General features: G+C 42.5%; 1 protein-coding gene across 1 annotated transcript; it reads right to left on the bottom strand.

The window, feature by feature from the left end:
* Positions 1 to 13167: 13167 nt before the first annotated feature.
* On the bottom strand, positions 13168 to 16879 carry LOC131354093 (5-hydroxytryptamine receptor 1B-like). Its single transcript, XM_058391367.1, has one exon. It carries the CDS (start codon positions 16500 to 16502, stop codon positions 15342 to 15344), a length of 1161 nt encoding a protein of 386 aa, XP_058247350.1. The 5' UTR covers positions 16503 to 16879; the 3' UTR covers positions 13168 to 15341.
* Positions 16880 to 20688: the final 3809 nt, after the last annotated feature.

Here is a 20688-nt window from a genome sequence, read left to right as displayed (position 1 = left end):
AAGGTTATAGAGCATTTTAGGTGCATCCTGAAATTTCACCTGAAAGACGAATATCCTTAACTTTTTGTGAGTAGTATGTGATATGTTAAAATCACCTGCCTGATATTCTGAAGGTCTCATCGAGGCATGATGGACTCCACAAGACCTCTGAAGGCATGCTGTGGTATCTGAAACCAAAAAGGTTGTGTTGTGAGGCCTCCATGGATCAGACTTGTTTGTCCAGCATGTCCCACAGACGCTTGATTGGATTGAGATCTGGGGAATTTGGAGGACTCATGTTCCTTAAACTATTCCTGAACAGTGTTGTTTGCAGTAAGGCAGGTAGCATTATCCTGCTGACAGAGAACACTGGAATTAAGGAATTACGGTTGTTCACTGTAGGAGCTTTCAGTGGTGGACACTGATCAGCATGGCCACTCTGACCGTTCCACACAGCATCCATCATCACCAGCACTAACCTTTTCACCAGTTTCTGCTACAGTAGCTGGTCTGTGGAACCACACCAGACCCACGGTTGTAGTTTGTGTGAAAATCCTTTTTCCCTTCGTTTTCAATTTGACGGAATTCTCTTTCTTCTTTCTCAGAAGCCTTGCTGTGAAGAGAAGTGGAGTTGATAAGTGCTCACAATTAGGGAGGTGAAATTAAAACTGGGGTTTTTATATAAACCAATTAAGGGAGACTTTCTCACAGGAGAAAAAAAACCCAGAATCAGCCATGTTTAGTTCCTCTTCACACATTCAGGTACCGCAAGAGGTGTTTCAGACGCGATTTTCAGTGACAAGTCTATTTTGGGTTTCTGCTCGTCTACAGCTGCATACGCGTGTCGACGTCAATCACGTGAGGGAGCAGCGGAAAATGACAATTACACAGAGTCCTGCTGTAGTGCTAGAGCCATAATATATTAGGTTGTTGTTTATTGTTGTGGCTTTTCCTCACGTTGAATTTTTATTAGAGATGATTAGGACATGAAATGAGAATGGACTAGGAAACCCATAGTCTCTCTCTCTCTCTCTCTCTCTCTCTCTCTCTCTTCTAATCAGCCATTCCTAAAGATTCCTACAGGAATTCTTTTATAGGTCAAAACATAAATATCCTGTAGACTATATTTTTAATGGGATTCTATTAAGGTCTATATTGGTATTCAATCCTACACTTTTTTCAACAGCACTTTATATCTATTTCTTTTTTTAAAAAAACTACACAAATGGTACTTTGGTACTTCTATTTTTGTATAGTGTTCCTTTCAATTCAATCTAACTATTGAAAAAGGTGTATGTTTATATATGTTTACAGGATTCTCTATTAGTAATAGCATCAAATGCTCTAGCATTTTTATTTCATTTATCTTTTGGACAAGCCTTTTTTCTACAAAATGCTATTCCTTATTGCTATTTTATCTTAATAAACTATTTATTTTATGGTTGGTTTATTTTTTAATAGAATATCTATATTCTGCTATTTTTTTTTTTTAATTCCTCACTTACTTTGATGTTTCTGTAAAGCCCTTTCAGCATCATTTTAATATATGAAAAATGCTGCATACATAAGGTATTATTTATTTATTTATTTATTTATTTATTTATTTATTTCTGAGTCTCAGGATAATCAGCACTATATAACTGTCATTTTTAACATTTTCATATTTAAACATTCTAGTTTTTCCCCTGATGAACTACCGGCTCTACCACCAGTCCTTGAGTCACGTTGCCATCTGCACCCTGCGTTAATGCCTCGTTATGGCTGCGACGCACGCGACATGATGTTGTCAGCTTGTGTACCTGTGAGTTTTGTTCAGGCAGAACCTCGTAGCGGGTCACCAATTTCCCATGGAGGCGAGCGACCACGCTGCGTCTCTTTCTCCCTCTTCATTAGCAAGCCATTGTTCCCGTACAGTAAAGAGACGAAAATAGACAGCGCTCGATGCAGGACGAGAGTGGAGAGGTAGAGGAGTTGCTGTGCATTGACAAACACCTGGAGGACAGAATGGCCCGCTGGCTCAAAATGAGAAAATGATTCAGCAGCAAAGGAAAAATAAATTTAAAAAAAAGGGAACAAAAAGATGTGAGCACAGCTGCCATAATATGAATACTGATTATACTCTGGAAGACAAAATAATAATAATAATAATAATAATAATAATAATAATAATAATAATAATACTAATAATATACAGTGCTGTCGAATTCTCTACACAGGCGTATATTAATGTCCTTGTACTTATTCTTATATTCAAATAATCACTCTTTACAAACACGGTGAACAGAAAAGTGTCTCATAACACAAAAGAAAAGCTAAACCTTGAAGTGGGTGAACTACAAAAGCACAAGAGGCTGCATTTGATACAGACACACACAAAAAATTAGAAAAATTCCTCTTTTTTTTAAATGAAGATTTGAAGTCTCGGGTTCGAGTCGGTAGCTGACAGAAGCTTCTCATCAGGCACCGGCTTCAACATGCTATAAGTGTTACAGAGCCTGTTTACAACATCTGGCGAGCCATATTGTGGAAATTATTTACTCGTTCTTCACATTAACATCTAATTGACGTGATGAAAACGGATTAACCCTAAAATCATCTTTCACTGGCAGTGTAGCTCCAGCTCCGGCTAATAACATCATAACTATGAAAGACTCCATGCATGAAATATCGTTCTAATTAACGCAAAGATGTCACTGTTTTTATACTGTAGGTTCAGTCATTTTAAAAATATTATCCATGATATATAATATGTATGGAATGAAGAGCTAGAGCTACGCTGTTATAGGGATATATGGCAGAAAATTGATCCTGACATGAGGGCAATCTTGGGTTATCTTGTCTCACTGCTCATACTTTATCCAGGCTTTAACAATTAATGCTGTTATTCATAATCTGATGTTTCATTTCTAAATCCTGGATTAACCTTTTGGGCGGGGCGGCCATCTAGGACCGTATTACGGCTCCTACCCCACAGCTGTTTTTACATCAGTTATTTTAGGGGGGTTGGTACAGGTCATTATGTTTATCGTGTAGCTTTCCAGATGTTCATTGATGTGTTCAAAACTTTCCAGTGTCATGTGTCATGTTCCAGTGTCGCTGTTTTGCCATCTGACTCTACCGAGCTGTTTTTGTTCTGCTGCTTTATATGTGATATGAGGCATCATTTTACACTGTGAAAGCCGTAGTAATCCCGCCTTCATCTTCTAAATGACGCTCTTCTAAGCTAGGTTTGGAGCCATGTTTGTACAACGCAGTGGTTCGACTCGATTTGGAAATGGTTTTTTATTTCATTTTATATCATGTCACGCTGTGTGCAATGATTACAGTGATTTATTTATGAATATATTAATAGTTATTTTAACAGTTGCTTTTAATATCATGGAACATCTATGGATTGGCGTATCGACCGTTACAACGTGCTACGACTGGAGACTCCTTCCAAAAACATCTCCTCACTCTGATCCTCTTCATCCGAGATGTTTGTTTCCATGAGAAAGATAGGAAAAAAGATGGAGTTAGATACCCTAGGATCACGTCACAATCTCGCGCCGCATCCGTTTTCGTGTATAAAATCCTCATTAAGGATACAAAGGACCCCGATTTAAAGAAATAAAATAAAAAAATAAAAAAGGAGGTTGACGCTGACAGAAAGTCACAGCTTGTCCAAGAATAAAAAAGCAGCGAGGACCCTGGAGCTCCATCAGAGAGCCAGTGAGCCGGAGAGCCGTCGGTGGCGGCGAGAAATGATTTAGAAGCTCATTGATCCGCCCCGTTCCACAAGCTACAGCTCTCTGCTGAGTAACTGCTCAGTCAAAAGCGCCAGGCAGCGGAACGTCGAGCATAAAACACGCTCATGACTCGCATCATAATCTCACCCCAAAGGTTGCTCACCACTCTGAATTAACACTCTGACTTCACAAAAAAACTCACAGGCGTCTCCGCTGAATTTAACATCCCCAAATGTCTGAATGCTTGTAGAGCAGGAAAGACACCTCGTTAATTATCGCAATTTTCATACCATTTAGATTCGTCCTCTCCCTCTCATTCTCTCTCTGTCTCTCTTTATTTCTCTCTCTCTCTCTCTCTCTCTCTCTCTCTCTCTCTCTCTCCTGTGCTAGTTCTCTCTTTATCATTCTTTCTTTCTCACTCTCTCTTTCTCTCTGTCCATCTTTCTTTCTTTCTTTCTTTCTTTCTTTCTCTGTCTCTCTGTCTCCCGTGCTTGTTCTCTCTTTCTCATTCTTTCTTGCTCACTCTCTCTCACTCTGTCGTTCTCTCACTTTCTCTAACTCTGTCTGTCTCTTACTCTGTCTCTCTCTCTCATTCTCTCTCTCTGTCTCCTTCTTTCACTCTCACTCTTTCAATCATTTACCTCTCTCGCTCTCTCACTCTCTCTTTCTCTCTCATTCTGTTTGTCTCTCTCTCTTTCTGTCTCTTACTCTTACTCTTTCTATCTGTCTCTCTCTCCTTCTTTCACAGTCACTTAATCATTTACCTCTCTCTCTCTCACACTCTCTCCCATGCTCATTCTTTCTTTTTCGTTCTCTCTTTCTCACTCTCTCACTCTCTCTCTCTCTCTCTCTCTCTCTCTCTCTCTCTCACTCTGTCTGTCTCTCTCTCCCTTGCTCGTTCTCTCTTTTCTCACTCTCTCTTACTCTGTCTTTCTCTCTGTCTCTTACTCTTTCTCTCTCTCTCCTTTTCTCTCTCTCTCACACTCTCTCTCTCATTTTTCTATCAGATGAATTATATCTCCCAGGCAGTCAGATGAGTACAAATTAAAATTGTGATGGTTCATCATCATGATGTTGCAGTCTAAAGCAGCTTCAGTAGAGTTATGCATCATGTAAAGAATAAAATAAAATGATGAAGACACAGTGCTGTGACAGAGATACTGTTCCTACCCTAAAGTCCATCACTTTACTCTTTACTCTAAAAACAACAGGTCTTTAGGAAAGCTGTTCCTCTATAAAACATCAGCAATGTGTTGAATATTAATTGCAAACAACACACCATATATTTTATAGTCACGTTATATCCAGAACAAAAAGTTCCTATCATGACGTATGTTAAAGCGGCAGTAAGCAAAAGTTCTGCAAAAACTGGTTGCCATAGTAATGACGTTTATCAGTGGCTGGCAACTGGCACTCCAAATATATCTTTAAGGTAAATTAAAATGAATTCTCCAGTGTAGATCTGCATCATATGTTATGAGATGAAGGAGTGTGTGTGTGTGTGTGTGTGTGTGCTACAGATCATGCTACTGTCTTCGCTCCCACTGGGGAACTGGAGTCGACATTTGCATAAACTTTGCTGCGTCACTGACATGGACACGCCCACATCTGGACACGTGCTGTCACTCATGTCTCCGGAACATCACCTTGAAAATGAACGATCTCTCACTGCCGTCTGTGTGAACTGTTTGACTCCGCCCCCTTTTCCCACACACAAACACGAAGCTGTTATTAAAGATCGTTATAACATGACTATAAACACTATAAACAATCTGGTTTATAACGATTGACGAGAACAGTCAGATTTTTTGCTTTTGTGGCGTTTTCTAGTCCAGGTCATACATTTAAGGTCATCCTGAGGTCATGGCTTAAACCGCTTTTTTTTGGTTTTTAGATCTGTCACGTGATGCACATCTTTTCAGCTTATTCATATTATTAGACAAAAATTAAAATCAACTATGGCATCTTGAATCTCTGTTTATTATGTGTTAATATCATGTGTGGCATCAGCACTGGGAGCACTGGGAATTTTCCATATCTTTCCACTCTTGTTGTGTAGCTTTATACGAGCCTTTTGACTAGACTTTGATGCCTTGAGACTTATTACACTGTGCGGGTGCAGGCGCTAAAAATAATTAGCATGTTTTTAAAAGGCAGAGGCAGAATTGATTGAATCTGACAAGATCCTGTGTGTGTGTGTGTGTTTTTTAAGCTGATGCTAAAACATTAAGGGCCCAATATTTCACCAGGTCACTTGTTATGAGATGGACAGTTAGAGGTTTCTCACTGACTCAAAGGGAAAAGGAGAATCAGCAAAGCTGGCTCTTAATTTTTTATTTATTTATTTATTTTTATTTTTTTATGCACGGTCGCAACCATGGTAACTGTCGCATCATGTGGGAGTGTGGAAATTTCTCGCATGTGTCTCAGGCATATCTGCATCATAGAGGCAGGATATTAATTTCTGTTTTGCGCCTAGAAGGTTTCTTGCAGCGGTTTATGAATTTGGACCAAAACGACTGTATTACTTCGTGCGAGCTTTCGTGACCTGGTGTTTATTTTTAGTCCGCCGTAACGCAGCATACACGTAGCAGCCTGCATCTTACATCGTGATGGAAACGGCCATCGTACTTACCAAGCATTTACATGGTGCTATAAGTCACTGTAGGTAAGCACGCTGCTTTTGGAAATGTTTGGCTCGCTTCGCAATATTATTCAGTGACTTGAATGATTCAGGTGAGAAGACTACAGGGTGTTAGAAATGTTCTGTTTATTTAAAAAAAAAACAGAACTTCTCAAGAACTTAAGGAACCCTGAGGAGACGATGATGTCATCTCAATCTCACTGGGATGAACTGGAACACTGACTGCCCCTTAGACCTCGTTACCTGACCTGACCTCACTAATGCTCTTGGGTTTGAATTAAACACAAATCCCTACAGCCAAGCTCCAAAATCTGGTGGAAAACCTTTCTAGAAGACTCAAGCTCACAAGCCCTTGATGGTCACTGTGGTTTGCACGTACTTTGGGTCATATAGTATTTGTTCTATTAAATCTTTGCAACGCAGCGATCAGGACTTCGTCTTTGAAACGCCGCCAAAACCTAGCTTAACATTCATCAATCGAGTCTCGGACTTTCAAGTACAAGTCGAGTCAGCAGTTTTTCTGTCAAGGTCGAGTCGATTCACCTTCACGTTCCTTCAAGTCAAGCCCCTACTCAGGCTAACTTCCCACTGGGGATTAATAAAGTACTCACTATTCTACTCCAAGATCAAGACCACTGGGTGGAGGGGAGCTGAAGAAGAGTGTCCCTTGTGTCATCTTTACTTTAAATACTTAAGGGGTTCTTGATGGGAAAATCAGCTAAATACAGCAAACTCTCAAGGGTTCCATCAAGACTCCTAGGTTGAATTCAAGTCTGCGTCCCAAATGACATACTACAAACTACACACTTACACTATGTACTCTACCGACTAGTGGATGAATTTTAGAACGATCATATCATCTCAAATGGAACACTAATGAATTTTTTTTACTAGCCATATCCCAGGTGATGGCAGATAACGTCAAACACGGATTATGTACTGAATACTGAATACAACATAACCTGAGATAGATAGATCTTGAAAATTTGTCACAGTGTCAGCACCTGGTAGCCCCGCCCCTTCTTCTGCTATATAAGTAAAGCTACGAATGTTTATTTTCTTTGTTTGTTGTTGAATAAGTGCATTATCCAGTAGCTGAAATGCACTTCTTCTTCTTCCTGGAATTTTCAGTATGAACACAATGCACTACCCACACTATTTGTGCTAAAGTATGCGATTTGAGACACAGCTTCAGTGTAATAAATACAAAAACAGGTTCAACTATCAATTCTAAGTCACTAAAATGGGTTCCATTTTCAGTCCCTTTACTGTAGGATGATGCCAAATTGAAAATTTCGTACGTTTTCATATGGTGCGCTCCTTTAAAACAAAATCCAATCAGCTCCTTTCATTTCCTGTGTGTACCATTTTCATTAAGACACAATTTACAGCACCATCTATTTTCTGTCTTCTCTGGTCACTACGTGTTAAATCGTCATTTTAGCAATATTGGAATAAATGCTGAGGCGTGGATGAAGGACACATTTTTATTCCTCCAAACAATCACAGTAATGATTTATTCAATCCATCGCCAAAATATATCATCTCATATATCATATCATATACCAGGCTAATGTAGAGGTCTGAAGGAATTAGTGAGAAAACGTGCATGATGAATGAATACAGACAGGATGACAGAGTTCACGTGCTGCGCCGTGGCCAGGGCAGACTGGGCAGGGCCAGACCTTTAACAAAGGGGTGGACGGGGCAGAGCGCACGATTTTACTGAGGTGGAAATCGATGTCGAGGCACAAATTACAATCTAAATCCATAGAAAATTATGAATGTAGCTGCAAATATCTGTGTACGGCTGGAGCAGGATCCCCATCAGCTGTTGTCATCGTCTAGGAAGCTACAAAAATATCAGAGTGGACATAACATTAGGCTAGATCTTCTGAACTGAATGAATGGGATGGATGGATGGACAGACAGACGGATGGAAGGATGGGTGGGTTGGGTGTTTTTGTGTGGATAGATGGATGGATGGATGGGTTGAATGAATGGGTTGGATGGATAGATGGATGGATGGATGGGTGGATGGGTTGAATGAATGGGTTGGATGGATGGATGAATGGATGGATGGTTTGGGTGTTTGCCTCGGATGGGTGGGTGGTTTTTGGATGGATGGATGGATGGATGGATGGGGTGTTTGCCTCAGATGGGTGGGTGGTTTTTGGATGGATGGATGGGTGGTTTGGATGGACGGATGGGTGGATGGGTTGGATGGACGGATGAATGGATGGATAGATGGATGGATAGATGGATGGGTGGATTGGATGGACGGATGGGTGGGTTGGTTAGACAGATGGGTAAATGGGTGGATGGATTTTTAGATGGATGGCTGGGTGGATGTGGATGTGGATGGATGGATGGATGGATGGGTGGATTGGATGGACAGATGGGTGGGTTGGTTAGACAGATGGGTAAATGGGTGGATGGATTTTTAGATGGATGGCTGGGTGGATGTGGATGTGGATGGATGGATGGATGGGTGGATTGGATGGACAGATGGGTGGGTTGGTTAGACAGATGGGTAAATGGGTGGATGGATTTTTAGATGGATGGCTGGGTGGATGTGGATGGATGTGGATGTGGATGTGGATGGATGGATGGGTGGGTGGCTGGATGGATGGATGGATACGTTTACCATCAGATCATGCTGCCTGAACAGGCTAGATCTTCTGAACTGCATATGGTAACTGAGGTGCCTTTGGCTACAGGAAGCACGTTTTTATCTCTTCAGCCTGCATTTACACTGTAAACACTATAGATTTTTCATCATGCAGCAAATATTATTTCCATCACTGAAACTGAACACTCACGAGTCTCTGCATACTGATCATATTTGATCATGTTACATCTTTAACAAGCTGAAACACTTTTTAAACGTCCTAAAATAGCTTGGTACCTCATCTTGGATGGATGGGTGTTTTGATGGATTTCGTTGGGTGGGTGGGTGGATCATTTTATTGGATGGATGGGTGTTTGGATGGATGGGTGGGTTATGGATGGGTGGTTAGGTTGGATGGATGGCTTGGTTGGATTGGTGGATGGATTGTTATGTGGATGTATGGATTGCTGGGTGGATGGATGGATGGATGGGTGGATGGATTGATGGCTGGGTGGGTAGGGTTGTTTTAGGTGGATGGATAGATGGGTGGAGAGGATGGATGGATGGATTGATGGATGGGTTGGATGGAAGGTTGGATGGATGGATGGATGGGTGGATGGATTGATGGCTGGGTGGGTAGGGTTGTTTTAGGTGGATGGATAGATGGGTGGAGAGGATGGATGGATGGATTGATGGATGGGTTGAATGAACAGGTTGGATGGATGGATGGATGGATGGATGGATGGATGGATGGATAGTTGCATTGGATGCTTGCACTGGATGGGTGGGCGGGTGTTTGGTGTTATAGATGGATTGGGTGTATGGATTGTGTGGATGGGGGATTGGATAAATGGATGGATAGATGGGTTGGATGAACGGATGAGTTGGTGGATGGATGAATGAATGGATAGATGGACGGGTGCATGGTTGGATGAATAAGTGGGTGGATGGATTTTGTAGATTGATGGATGGATGGATGTGGATGGATAGATAGGTGGATAGCTGGCTGGCTGGCTGGCTGGCTGGATGGATGGATGGACTGATAGATGGATGGATGGATACGTTTACGTTGAACAAGAGGTGAATTGTTGCCGTTGTAAAGGCAGGGTTGATGTACTGTATCTCTGCTGTGTTTAGTCTACGTTTTATTTGATGCGCACCAGTATAATGGTCTCAAACAACCCCAGTTTGTTTCCCCCAGGTCTTAAGCTTGATGTTAATGTTTATCTGGTGGCTGTCAAGGGCAAATCTGATTGTTTACACGTCCCCTGTCTAAATCACTCACCGCTCATCCGCCATGCGCCTCGTCACCGCTCTTTAACGAGCTGATTCACAGCGAGGTCCGTGCGACGTATACGCGCGTATAGCACAGGGCACGCGTAGGCTCTCGCATCCGGAAATAGCCGGGACTCCCCAGAGAACTCCATCACCACCCTTCTTCATTAAACATGCATTCTTGTGTAAAAAAAAATAAGTGTGAAGCTCAAATCCCATTTGTTCATTATCTCTGTGTACATCAGTAACGGCTGGTTGTGATATTTTTATAGTCTAATATCTAGAAGCAGTGGAAAGAGAGAAAGAGAGAGGGAGATAAAGAGGAGAGAGAGAGAGATGGGAGAGGTAGAGAGAGAAAGGGAGAGGGAGATAAGGAGGAGAGAGAGAGAGATGGGAGAGGTAGAGAGAGAAAGGGAGAGGGAGATAAGGAGGAGAGAGAGATGGGGAGATAGCGGAAGATGAGGGAGAGGTAGTGAGAGAAAGGGAGTGAGGAGAGAGAGAAAAAAAAGAGAAAGAGAGAGAGAGGAGAGAGAAAGATAGAGGGAGGTGGGGAGAGAGGGAAAGTGTGAGGGAGAGAGAGAAGGAGGGGAGGGAGGGAGAGAGGGAGAAAGAGAAAGAGAGAGGATAGATGGAAAAGGGGGAAAGATGGAGAAAAAAAAGCGATGGAGATGAGGGAGAGGTAAAGAGAGAAAAGGAGATTGAAAAAGAGTGAAAAAGAGAGTGGGATATGGGGAGAGAAAGATGGGAAGGGGGAAGAGAGAGAAAGTGAGAGGGAGAAAGAGAAAGGGAGAGAGAGAGTAAGAGAAAAGTTTCAGGGAGAGGGAGAAACGTTGAAAGAGAGAGGGGGTAGGGAGGAGAAAGAGACGGGGGAGATAGCAGGAGAGGTAGAGACGGAAATGGAGATAGAGGAGAGAGAATGATAGAGGGACATAAGGGAGAGAGGGAAAGAGAGTGGGAGAGAGAGAAAGTGACTGGGAAGGGAGAGAGAGAGAGAAAGGGACAGTGGAGAGGATGAAAGAGAGAAGGGGAGAGAGAGAAAGAAAGAGGGAGAAAGGGAGATGGAGAGAGAAAGGGAGGGAGAAAAAGTGGGGGAGATAGTGGAGTGAGAGAAAGAGAGAGAAAAGGGGGAGATAGTGGAGAGAGAGAAAAAGAAAGGGGGGGAGAGAGAGAGAGAGAGAGAGAGAGAGAGAGAGATTGAAAGATAAATCGAAAGAGAAAAAGAGGGGGAGATAGTGGAGAGAGAGAGAAAGAAAGGGAGAAAGAGAGAGAGAGAGATGGGGAAGGGAGAGGGGGGGGGGATATAGTGGAGAAAAAGAGAGAGAGAGAGAGAGAGAGAGAGAGAGAGGGGAGATAGTGGAGAAAGAGAGAGAGAGAGAGAGAGAGAGGGGGGAGATAGTGGAGAAAAAGAGAGAGAAAGAGAGAGAGAGAGAGAGAGAGAGAGAGAGAGAGAGAGAGAGAGAGAGAGAGAGAAAGAGGGGAGATAGTGGAGAGAGAGAGAGAGAAAGAGAGAGAGAGAGAGAGAGATATGAGAGAGAGAGAGAGAGAGAGAGAGAGAGAGAGAGAGATATGAGAGAGAGAGAGAGAGAGAGAGAGAGATATGAGAGAGAGAGAGAGAGAGAGAGAGAGAGAGAGAGAGAGAGATATGAGAGAGAGAGAGAGAGAGAGAGAGAGAGAGAGAGAGAGAGAGAGAGAGAGAGAGAGAGAGAGAGAGAGAGAGAGAGAGAGAGAGAGAGAGAGAGAGAGAGAGAGAGAGAGAGAGAGATATGAGAGAGAGAGAGAGAGAGAGAGAGAGAGAGAGAGAGAGAGAGAGAGAGAGAGAGAGAGAGATATGAGAGGAGGGGGCACATTGAAAATCGGGGATTTTTTTATTATTTAAAATGGGAAATAAACAGAAGGCTTTAGAATCTCAAACTATTTAAACCCAAGAAAGTAAATGTTCAATATCTTACATTATTAAATACTGAAGATTTTTAGATCTCTGTTTGAACCTAAAGAAATGTTATATTGTCTCTAAACTCTGAAATTCATGAAAGAATGGACTTTTAAATGAATAAGAATGTCGTTTGTACTGAGGAGTAGTCTGTCTTGTGGACTTCACTGTCCACTTTATTAGGAACACCTGTAAGAGAAACACCAGAATGAAGGAAGTCTGATCTTGGAGACTTGGCATGGTTGTTGGTACCATATATGCTGGAAACTAGAGATCTGCAGGCTGAAACTGAGGAGACGATGAAGATCAGAGCTGACAGGAGGGATATAACAAGTCAAATAATCACTTTTCACAACCGCGCTGAGCAGAAAAGCATCTCAAAGCTTCATCGAATCGTCAGGTGGATGAACTGAACAGCAAAAGAACATATCAGGTTCCACATCTGTCAGCCAAGAACAGGAATCTGAGGCCTACAGAGTTCTACCAGGTGGATTTATTTTACTTCAGCTGTCTAGTTTCCGTGATCCTGTTCCCATGATGGCCTCAGATTCCTCTCCTTGGCTGATGAGAATGAAACCTTCTTCTCTCACGGCTCAGTGATTTATGTACATTGAGATGATTTTATGCTCTGTAGACTTGAGCCATTTTCCTTTGTCCTCTCACATCAACAAGCCATTTCCACCCACTGATTTATTTATTTATTTATTTATTATTTTTCACACCATCCTGTGTAAACTCTTAAGCTGTTGTGTGTGAAAATCCCAGGAGATCAGCAGGTTCTGAAACAATCAGACCAGCACATATGGTACCAACAAGCATGCCACGGTTAAAGTCACAGATTTTTCCTCATGCTGATGTCTGATTCAAAGATTTTAATCTGAATAATGCACATTTTGTTGTTGTTGTTTTTTTGTTGCATTGGAACAATGCTGTCACGTGATTGGCTGTTGGACTGATTTCTTAATGTAGTTGCTCCTCCGAAGGTCCAGTTTTCCCTCCTTTTTTTTTCCCCTCAACCCGACAGAATAAACACAAGATGGCGTGTTAATTGGGATTTCCTTTATTTCCACAGCTTACTGCAAATGCTGCTGATGAAGATGAAGATGAGGTAGGAGAACGGCTCGGAAATGATTATTTACTTCATCTTTAGCGCATCAAGAGGGACTTTTGGAAATATCCAAAAAATAAAAATAAAATACTATGACCTTGAAATCAGGATTGTAGTTTTATTTATTTCCTTTTTTTAAATAATAGCAGCAGCTCGATAAGTCCGTCGGCCCGTAAATCTGCAACATTTGCAACAAAGGTAGTTACAGAACATTGCTTATATGCGCAGAAGCCTATAGTACAGCGGTAGCTTCGTTTTGACAGACGACCCCGCAGCCTCGTTGTCCCGGACGGGGGTACGTCCTCTTCGAGCGATCGACCCGTGATCACGTCGCGAGTTCATTTGCATTCGTGCTCATGTGGTATTTGACGACGTGACAAGGCGCAGCTTTCCCACCGCAGTCATCATTCTGAGAAGAATAATTGCTGTTGAATAACAACACGCGCCGACGTGCTTAGCAGTGGCAGGGAGATGATGTTTCCTTTTTCAGCAACGGGCGTGCTGATACGTCGAACCGGCTGTCAAGACCGGAGCTCTCAGGAACAACGTAAGGGAGCAAGAAACAAGAAAAATGATTCGTAGATAATAGGGGAAAAAAATGTACAGGGAAATTAAAAACAGCATGTGCACACAAACGGTGTGTACGACATACACACCGATACCAATCAGAACCTGTTGGCTTTTCTACACTAATACATTACAACATCTGGACCTGAACAGTGCCTTACTTCCTACTCTCCTGCTTCAATCCAATCCAAATGCACATTCAATGACTTTACAGTGGCGTGAGAAATATTCAGAATTCACTTTCCATAGAACTAAATTGCGGATGAAGATCACGATTAAACATATTTTTTGTTTGTTTTTAAACGCTAAACAACTACTCATGCATAGAAATGCAGCATAATAAATACGTAGGACCAAATCCTGAATCAAGCACTAACTATTACACACTTAATCGTAACACACTAATGACTTTCGCTCAGCTTTTTTTCTCTCTCTCATAGTGACGTCTAAACATTCTGAAAGCTATCTAAGGCCATCCCTTGGGGTATTTTAATGTGCATTAAGCATATTTTTGTATAGGGAAATGAGCAGCGTGACGCGGCCTGATTCTTTCACATCTTGGAGAAATGATTATTTTTTTACTTATTATTCTCTCACAGCAAATTTACAACATTGTTTCTTTTAAGCGAACGAATATATCTCCGGGACTGGATTATTACAACTGCTTTTTTTCTCACAGATAGGGGTTAAGTGTTTTAAAACGAACTACGTCTCCGAAACGAGTTCCTTCTTGTTACGAAGCTCAGACACTGGAGACTCCTTCCCTTAAACGGTCTCAATGATGCCTTTACCCTGTCATACTTTGCTAAATATCAACACTTTTCACAGTTTACGTGGAACGTCCTTCGTAAGGTGGTAGACGTACAACCGAGCAAACAAAACACAATCAATGCCTTCTGACCAATCAGAATCGAGAGCTGTAGGATGATTACACAATAAATTACAGCAGGGGTTTGAAGTATCACTTGAGTGTCACAGGAAACGTAAAGAAAACCAGAGAACGCCTATTAAAAACAAAAACAAAGCAGCGACCACACAACGAATTTGAATATTTTTCACACCACTGTATACCTGTAAACCTGTATAAAGACTCTGACCAAACCCTCAGGTGGTGTGTTTTCCACTACGATCGCAAAAAGAGAAACAACAGCTAGAAAATGAGACGAAAATGCCCGTGAGATCATAAACATTAGATAAACGTCGCTCTAACGGTGTGAAACATGGACAAATTCACAGAGACACTTTTTAAATTCACAGCAGCGAGGTTCAGCTGCGTTTAAGATAAATGCTCGCAGATTTGTTTGCACCATATGTTAAAGTGTGTGTGTGTGTGTGTGTGTGTGTGTGGGTGGGGAAATATAAATTTTTCCCCCCTGAAAGTGGACAGTGCTATGGAGAGGGATAACCAGCATTGTGGCTGTGTTCATAGTGTTGTGCTCTATTCTCATAGTTATTTTTGGAAATCTTGGAAAATCCGTTTCTCATTCCGGATGACCTCCTCAAGCTCGGCAACAGTTGAAGCGCATAAGTTTATGGAAAGCCTGCTTGAAGTCCTCGTTGGACATGGTGTAAATGATAGGGTTGATGAGCGAATTCAGGTAGCCGAGCCACGTGAACAAGTCGAAGAGCTCTGGGTAAAACGTGCACGAGGTGCAGATAGGCACGAGTAACGCGTAAATGAAGAACGGCAGCCAGCACACGATGTAAGCCCCAAGTATAATCCCTAAAGTTTTGGTGGCCTTCCTTTCCCGAGCCGCCGAGATGCGCTTCTTCTCCAGAAGCGCGTCAGACATGGTGACCTTCACCTGGCTGTTTGCCGGGACAGAGGTCGTACCATCGTACGAAGTCAGCTCGGCCGTGCCGTACGTGAGCGACGTCGTGGATGCCACGGAGCCGGGTGAGTGTGTGATCAGGTGAGCGGATGTGAGTCTTTTGCCCGGCTTTTGAGGCGACTGTTTCAAGATCCGTTTGCGGGCCTCGACATAAATCCTACCGTACAGCACCACCAGCAGCAGCGTAGGGATGTAGAAGGCGCCAAAGGTGGAGTAGATGGTGTAAAAGACGTGGTCTTGGTTGACGTGGCAGCTGGTGACCTCTTCGTCCGCCTTGACCTGACGCCAGAAGAAAGGTGGCACCGAGATGGATATGGCGATGACCCAGGCCCCAGCGATCATGGCGGCTGCGCGGCCTCTCGTGCGCTTCGCAGAGTATCCGACAGCATCCGTGATGGCCCAGTAGCGGTCGAGCGCAATCACGCACAAATGAAGAATGGATGCTGTGCAACACGTGATGTCTGATGACAGCCACAGGTCACATGCCACTTGGCCCAGTGTCCACGTTTGGCTAATCGTGTACGCAGCACTCACAGGCATCACTAACACGGACACGAGCAGGTCAGTGACGGCCAGAGAGCCGATCAGAAGGTTGGCTGGTGTGTGCAGCTTCTGAGACTGATATATGGTGGCAATGACGAACGCGTTGGACAGAGCCGTGGCGCACGTCAGAAGAGACAGAAACACCGCCGCGCTCGCCTGCGCAAACACGCTCGCGCTCTTTTCCGCCGTCTCGCCCGTGTAATTCGAGTCCGTGGAGTTAGCGGAAAGGTTCAGTAGCTCTCCATACGCCACGGGGGTCGGCTTGAAAGCTCCGGAGCGCTCCATCTTTGGCCGGTGGACCAGCTTTTAAAAGGTGCGCGCGCTCATCCTCTGCGTTTCTTGCGTGTCATCTTGAAAAGAATTATCTCCGCGCTCGAGGCATGACACGCGCATAAAAGAAATCAAAAGAAAAAGAAAGTGTCGGAAAAACTTCGAGGGTTTCCTTTACTTTGTTGCTGTGCTACAAGACTGTGCTGTATTCCGTTCGAACGCCAAAAACAAAACAAGACGAATGAAAAATGCATATTTTCTGCATCCCGATCTTCTCCAGTTGTTTATGTTCCATGCGTAAAAGAGTCGCCGTGTGAGTGCTGACTGCGCCGCAAAGCGCTGCTGCCTTCATGCTGTTCGTCTACAACTCCGTGAAGCATAGCGCTGTGTGTCCTGGCCCACTTCAGAAGTTGTAATGACGCTCCCGGAGCCGCGCGCTCGGCTTTATGCGCTGGCCGCGCGCGCTCCGGCCACGCGCATGCACGCTGGGGGCGCTCACTCTCAGCCTGTCACTCACAACCTATACTGTATGTCTCAATTCCTGTCTCAAAACGCACATACATCGCCCCGATGCACGTTCATAGAGCTCTGAAAAGACTTTTATTTTAAGGAATACCAAGTTAAAATAATATTTTCAATTTAAACAAGCTTTATTGGCATGACCATATACATACATACAGAGAGAGAGAGAAACAGACAGACGGGGGGTGATTGAAAGAGTGAGAGTGAAAGAAGGAGACAAAGAAAGAATGAGAGAGAGAGAGAGAGAGAGAGAGAACCTGTCATTCACAACTTATACCTATATCTCAAAACGCACATGCAGCACTGATGCACGTTTATAGGATTCTGAAAAGACATTTTTTTAGGAATACCAAGTTTGCAATTCAAACAAGCTTTCTTGGCATGACCATATACATACATACATACATACACAAAGAGAAAGAGAGAGAGAGAGAGAGAGAGAGGTAAATGTTTGAAAGAATGAATGAAAGAGACAGAGTGTGATAGAGACAGAGAGAAAGAGTAAAAGACAGAGAGACAGTTTGAGGAGGGTGGGATAAATGATTAAAAGAGTAGGAGTGAAAGAAAGAGACAGAGCATGATAGAGAGAGACAGAGAGAAAGAGTAAGAGACTGAGAGAGAGAGAGAGAGAGTTATTGTATGATTAAAGTACAAGTGCTTGAATTAAACTGTTTTCCACTTTCAACTCTCAGTAGAAATAAACATCAGCCAATATAATGCAATAGCATTCAAACAATGATCAATAATTATTAGTTAATCCAGACAGTATGATACATTTAACAATTAGATATTTAATGAAAATTTGGAATCTGCTAAAATATCATATGCTTCTGCTTAGTAGCCTCCGATCTGTTATTTGATCAGAATCTGGCTTATCCATATCATTGAACTCATACTGCAAACAGACACACACACACAACTTAGTAATAAAGTTAAATTAACCGGAAACTGCTCTCAACAGAGTACAGTGCTGGACACAGACACACTCACACACACACAAAAATTGTCCTGTTTGCACATCCTGTTTACATGTTAACTTTAATAATTTGCACTCACTGTCAACACTATTCTTTTGCACAGAGTCGGTCTATATGTTGCTTGTCTGCACTGTCTTGTTATCCTGTGCACTTCTGTTGTATGTCTAGTTTTTTTTTTTACTAAAGATTGCACCTACTTTAGTTTTATCTCTATGTTTAGTTCTATGTTTGTCTGCGTCACTGTACTTTGTTTTTGTTCTGTGTAGCACCTCTGGTCTAGGAGGAATGTTGTTTCACTTCACTGTGTACTGCATCTGCTATATATGGTTGAAGTCACAATAAAGCTTCTTTGACTTTGACTTTGAAATGAAAACAGTGTAGAGAAGGATTTAAATACCAGAGTTAAAAGGAGCCATAGATAATGTTCGTGTCCGGTCTCGATTGATTTCAGTCGTTGCCTTTTAATTCTGTGCGCTGTTCCAAATCATCAGATCTGTACACCCTTAGCTGATGTGACTCAAAAATATCAATTGCTTCAGACACATTATTGTTGCTACTGTCAGGTATACAGCATTATAACTAAAAGTAATGTACAGAAAACGTGCTGAATTTAAATGCTAGAATTATTATTATTATTATTTTATTTATTTATTTTTTTTGTAGTATTCACCTTATAAGCTGTTACTGCTGGGGCCTTAAGGTTCTTAGCCTCTATAACTCTCAGCTGCTGAAGGCATAAAGACATCTGCTAAATGCACTACATTTCCAAATGTATTTGTGGTCAAATGACCATCACAAACACATTTGCTTCTTCTTGGAGCCTGTGCATGACAATGCCGCTGTGCACGAAGCAAGCTACATTTAGGGGCATCCGATGGCATCCATGATGGCCCAGTAGCGGTTGAGCGCAATCACGCATAGGTGAAGAATGGATGCTGTGTAGCACGTGATGTCTAATGAGAGCGACAGGTCATACACGTTTAGCTAATCGTGTACGCAGCACTCACAGGCATCACTAACACGGACACGAGCGGGTCAGTGAAGGCCAGCGAGCCAATCAGAAGGCTGGCTGGTGGGTGCAGTGTCTGAGACTGATATATGGTGGCAATGACAAACGCGTTGGACAGAGCCGGGGCGCATGTCAATGCCGTAAATATGAAATACACTACATGTACAAATGTAATTGTGGTCTTCTGACCATCACACACACATTTGCTTCTTCTGGGAACTAAGAGGGCCAAATCTGTTCCTGCATGCCAATGCCCCTGTGCACAAAGCAACCTCCATGAACACACGGCTTTTCCAGGCTGGATTGCAACAACTTGAGTGACCTTTGGGATGAACTGTACCCCAGGCCTTCTCACCTGATATAATTACCTGCCTTACTAATTCTCTTGTAGCTGAATAAACACAACCTCCAACATCTAGTGGAAAGCCTTGAGAGTAGAGCTTATTATAACAGCAAACAGGGAATCCACACAGGTGTACGCAAACTTTTGGCCATGTCGTGTGTCAGGAACAAAAAGAAATAATTGATGTGAAAAAGGAGTCGATAGAAAATTGATAACTGGTTGGGTACATGGTTGTGAATGTGTGTGTAATTGTAACTCATATACCTAGTAGACATCAGGGATGATTCGAATATTGAAATTTTGATATTTGAATATTTAAATATGGATGAGATTCAAGATTCAAAGAACTTTATTAATCCCAGAGGGAAATTGCTTAAAGATGTAACATCCAGGCCCATGGGGCTCGAACCCAGAACTCCACGTGTGCCCGCACGCCATGGAATCAGACCCATAAGACAGGTAGTAATCATACTAATCGCATCAGATCTCGTCAAGTGGGAAAATGCTATATGCGCACGTTTCCAGACCACACTTACTGTACTACTATCACTCACAATCCCTTAAATCCACCTGCTATACGTTTAGCTGAATAACATCTCATTAATCTTGACGTTAATATGGACTCACGGAAGCAAGACTATTTTTCAAGAATTATTCAAATTCATCAACAATATTTAATCATCACATCCATCACCCACATACACATATGCAGATTTATATTCTCCGTGCCCTTGGATAGGGAACAGACTGCAGCTGATGATAGCCAGCTTTCCTGCGCTGACTCACCCAGGCACGATTTCATTTCATGACCCTTTTTTAATACATCTTCATTAACTTCCTCTCACGTCTCTGAAGTGTTTCTCATGTACACTGCATGAGTGGCCACCGACTGCGCTTTCAATCACAATACACCTGACAGCAGCAAAAAATAACGTTGTTGAAGCAATTTGCTTGATGTTTGCGAGTTGTAGCAGCTCACTAACTAGCTAGTAGGGGCTGAGGATGAGGATCGGTGTGTCCGTTGAAAAGGTAAACGCATGGTTACTCGATGGTACATGTTAACACTTTACATTACTCACCGTGTGTTCAAGTCCTATCAGGAAATTCGCATGTATGAGTCGGGAAGTCGTAATTACGACTTCATGGAGCTGAACCTTCTCTTTATTAACTCAAAAAGAAACACAGCAAGGTTTTTTTAAGCTCAGGTTTTAGAAAATGAAAATGGTTAGGTATGTTTTGCTTTTATTTAGTTTTTAATGAATTTATGCCGCCACAGTCAACTTTTTGGTTGACGTCACATTTGTTGAACTTGAGTGGTCAGCCTTGTGCAATTACAACAATAACAACAGA

Source organism: Hemibagrus wyckioides, linkage group LG06 (assembly GCF_019097595.1).
Source record: "Hemibagrus wyckioides isolate EC202008001 linkage group LG06, SWU_Hwy_1.0, whole genome shotgun sequence".
NCBI classification, from domain to species: domain Eukaryota; kingdom Metazoa; phylum Chordata; class Actinopteri; order Siluriformes; family Bagridae; genus Hemibagrus; species Hemibagrus wyckioides.
This window is presented reverse-complemented; position numbering and strand designations above follow the sequence as displayed.

Coding starts and splice junctions, on each gene's coding strand:
- LOC131354093 (XM_058391367.1), bottom strand. CDS start 16,502: ATGGAGCGCTCCGGAGCTTTCAAGCCGACCCCCGTGGCGTATGGAGAG.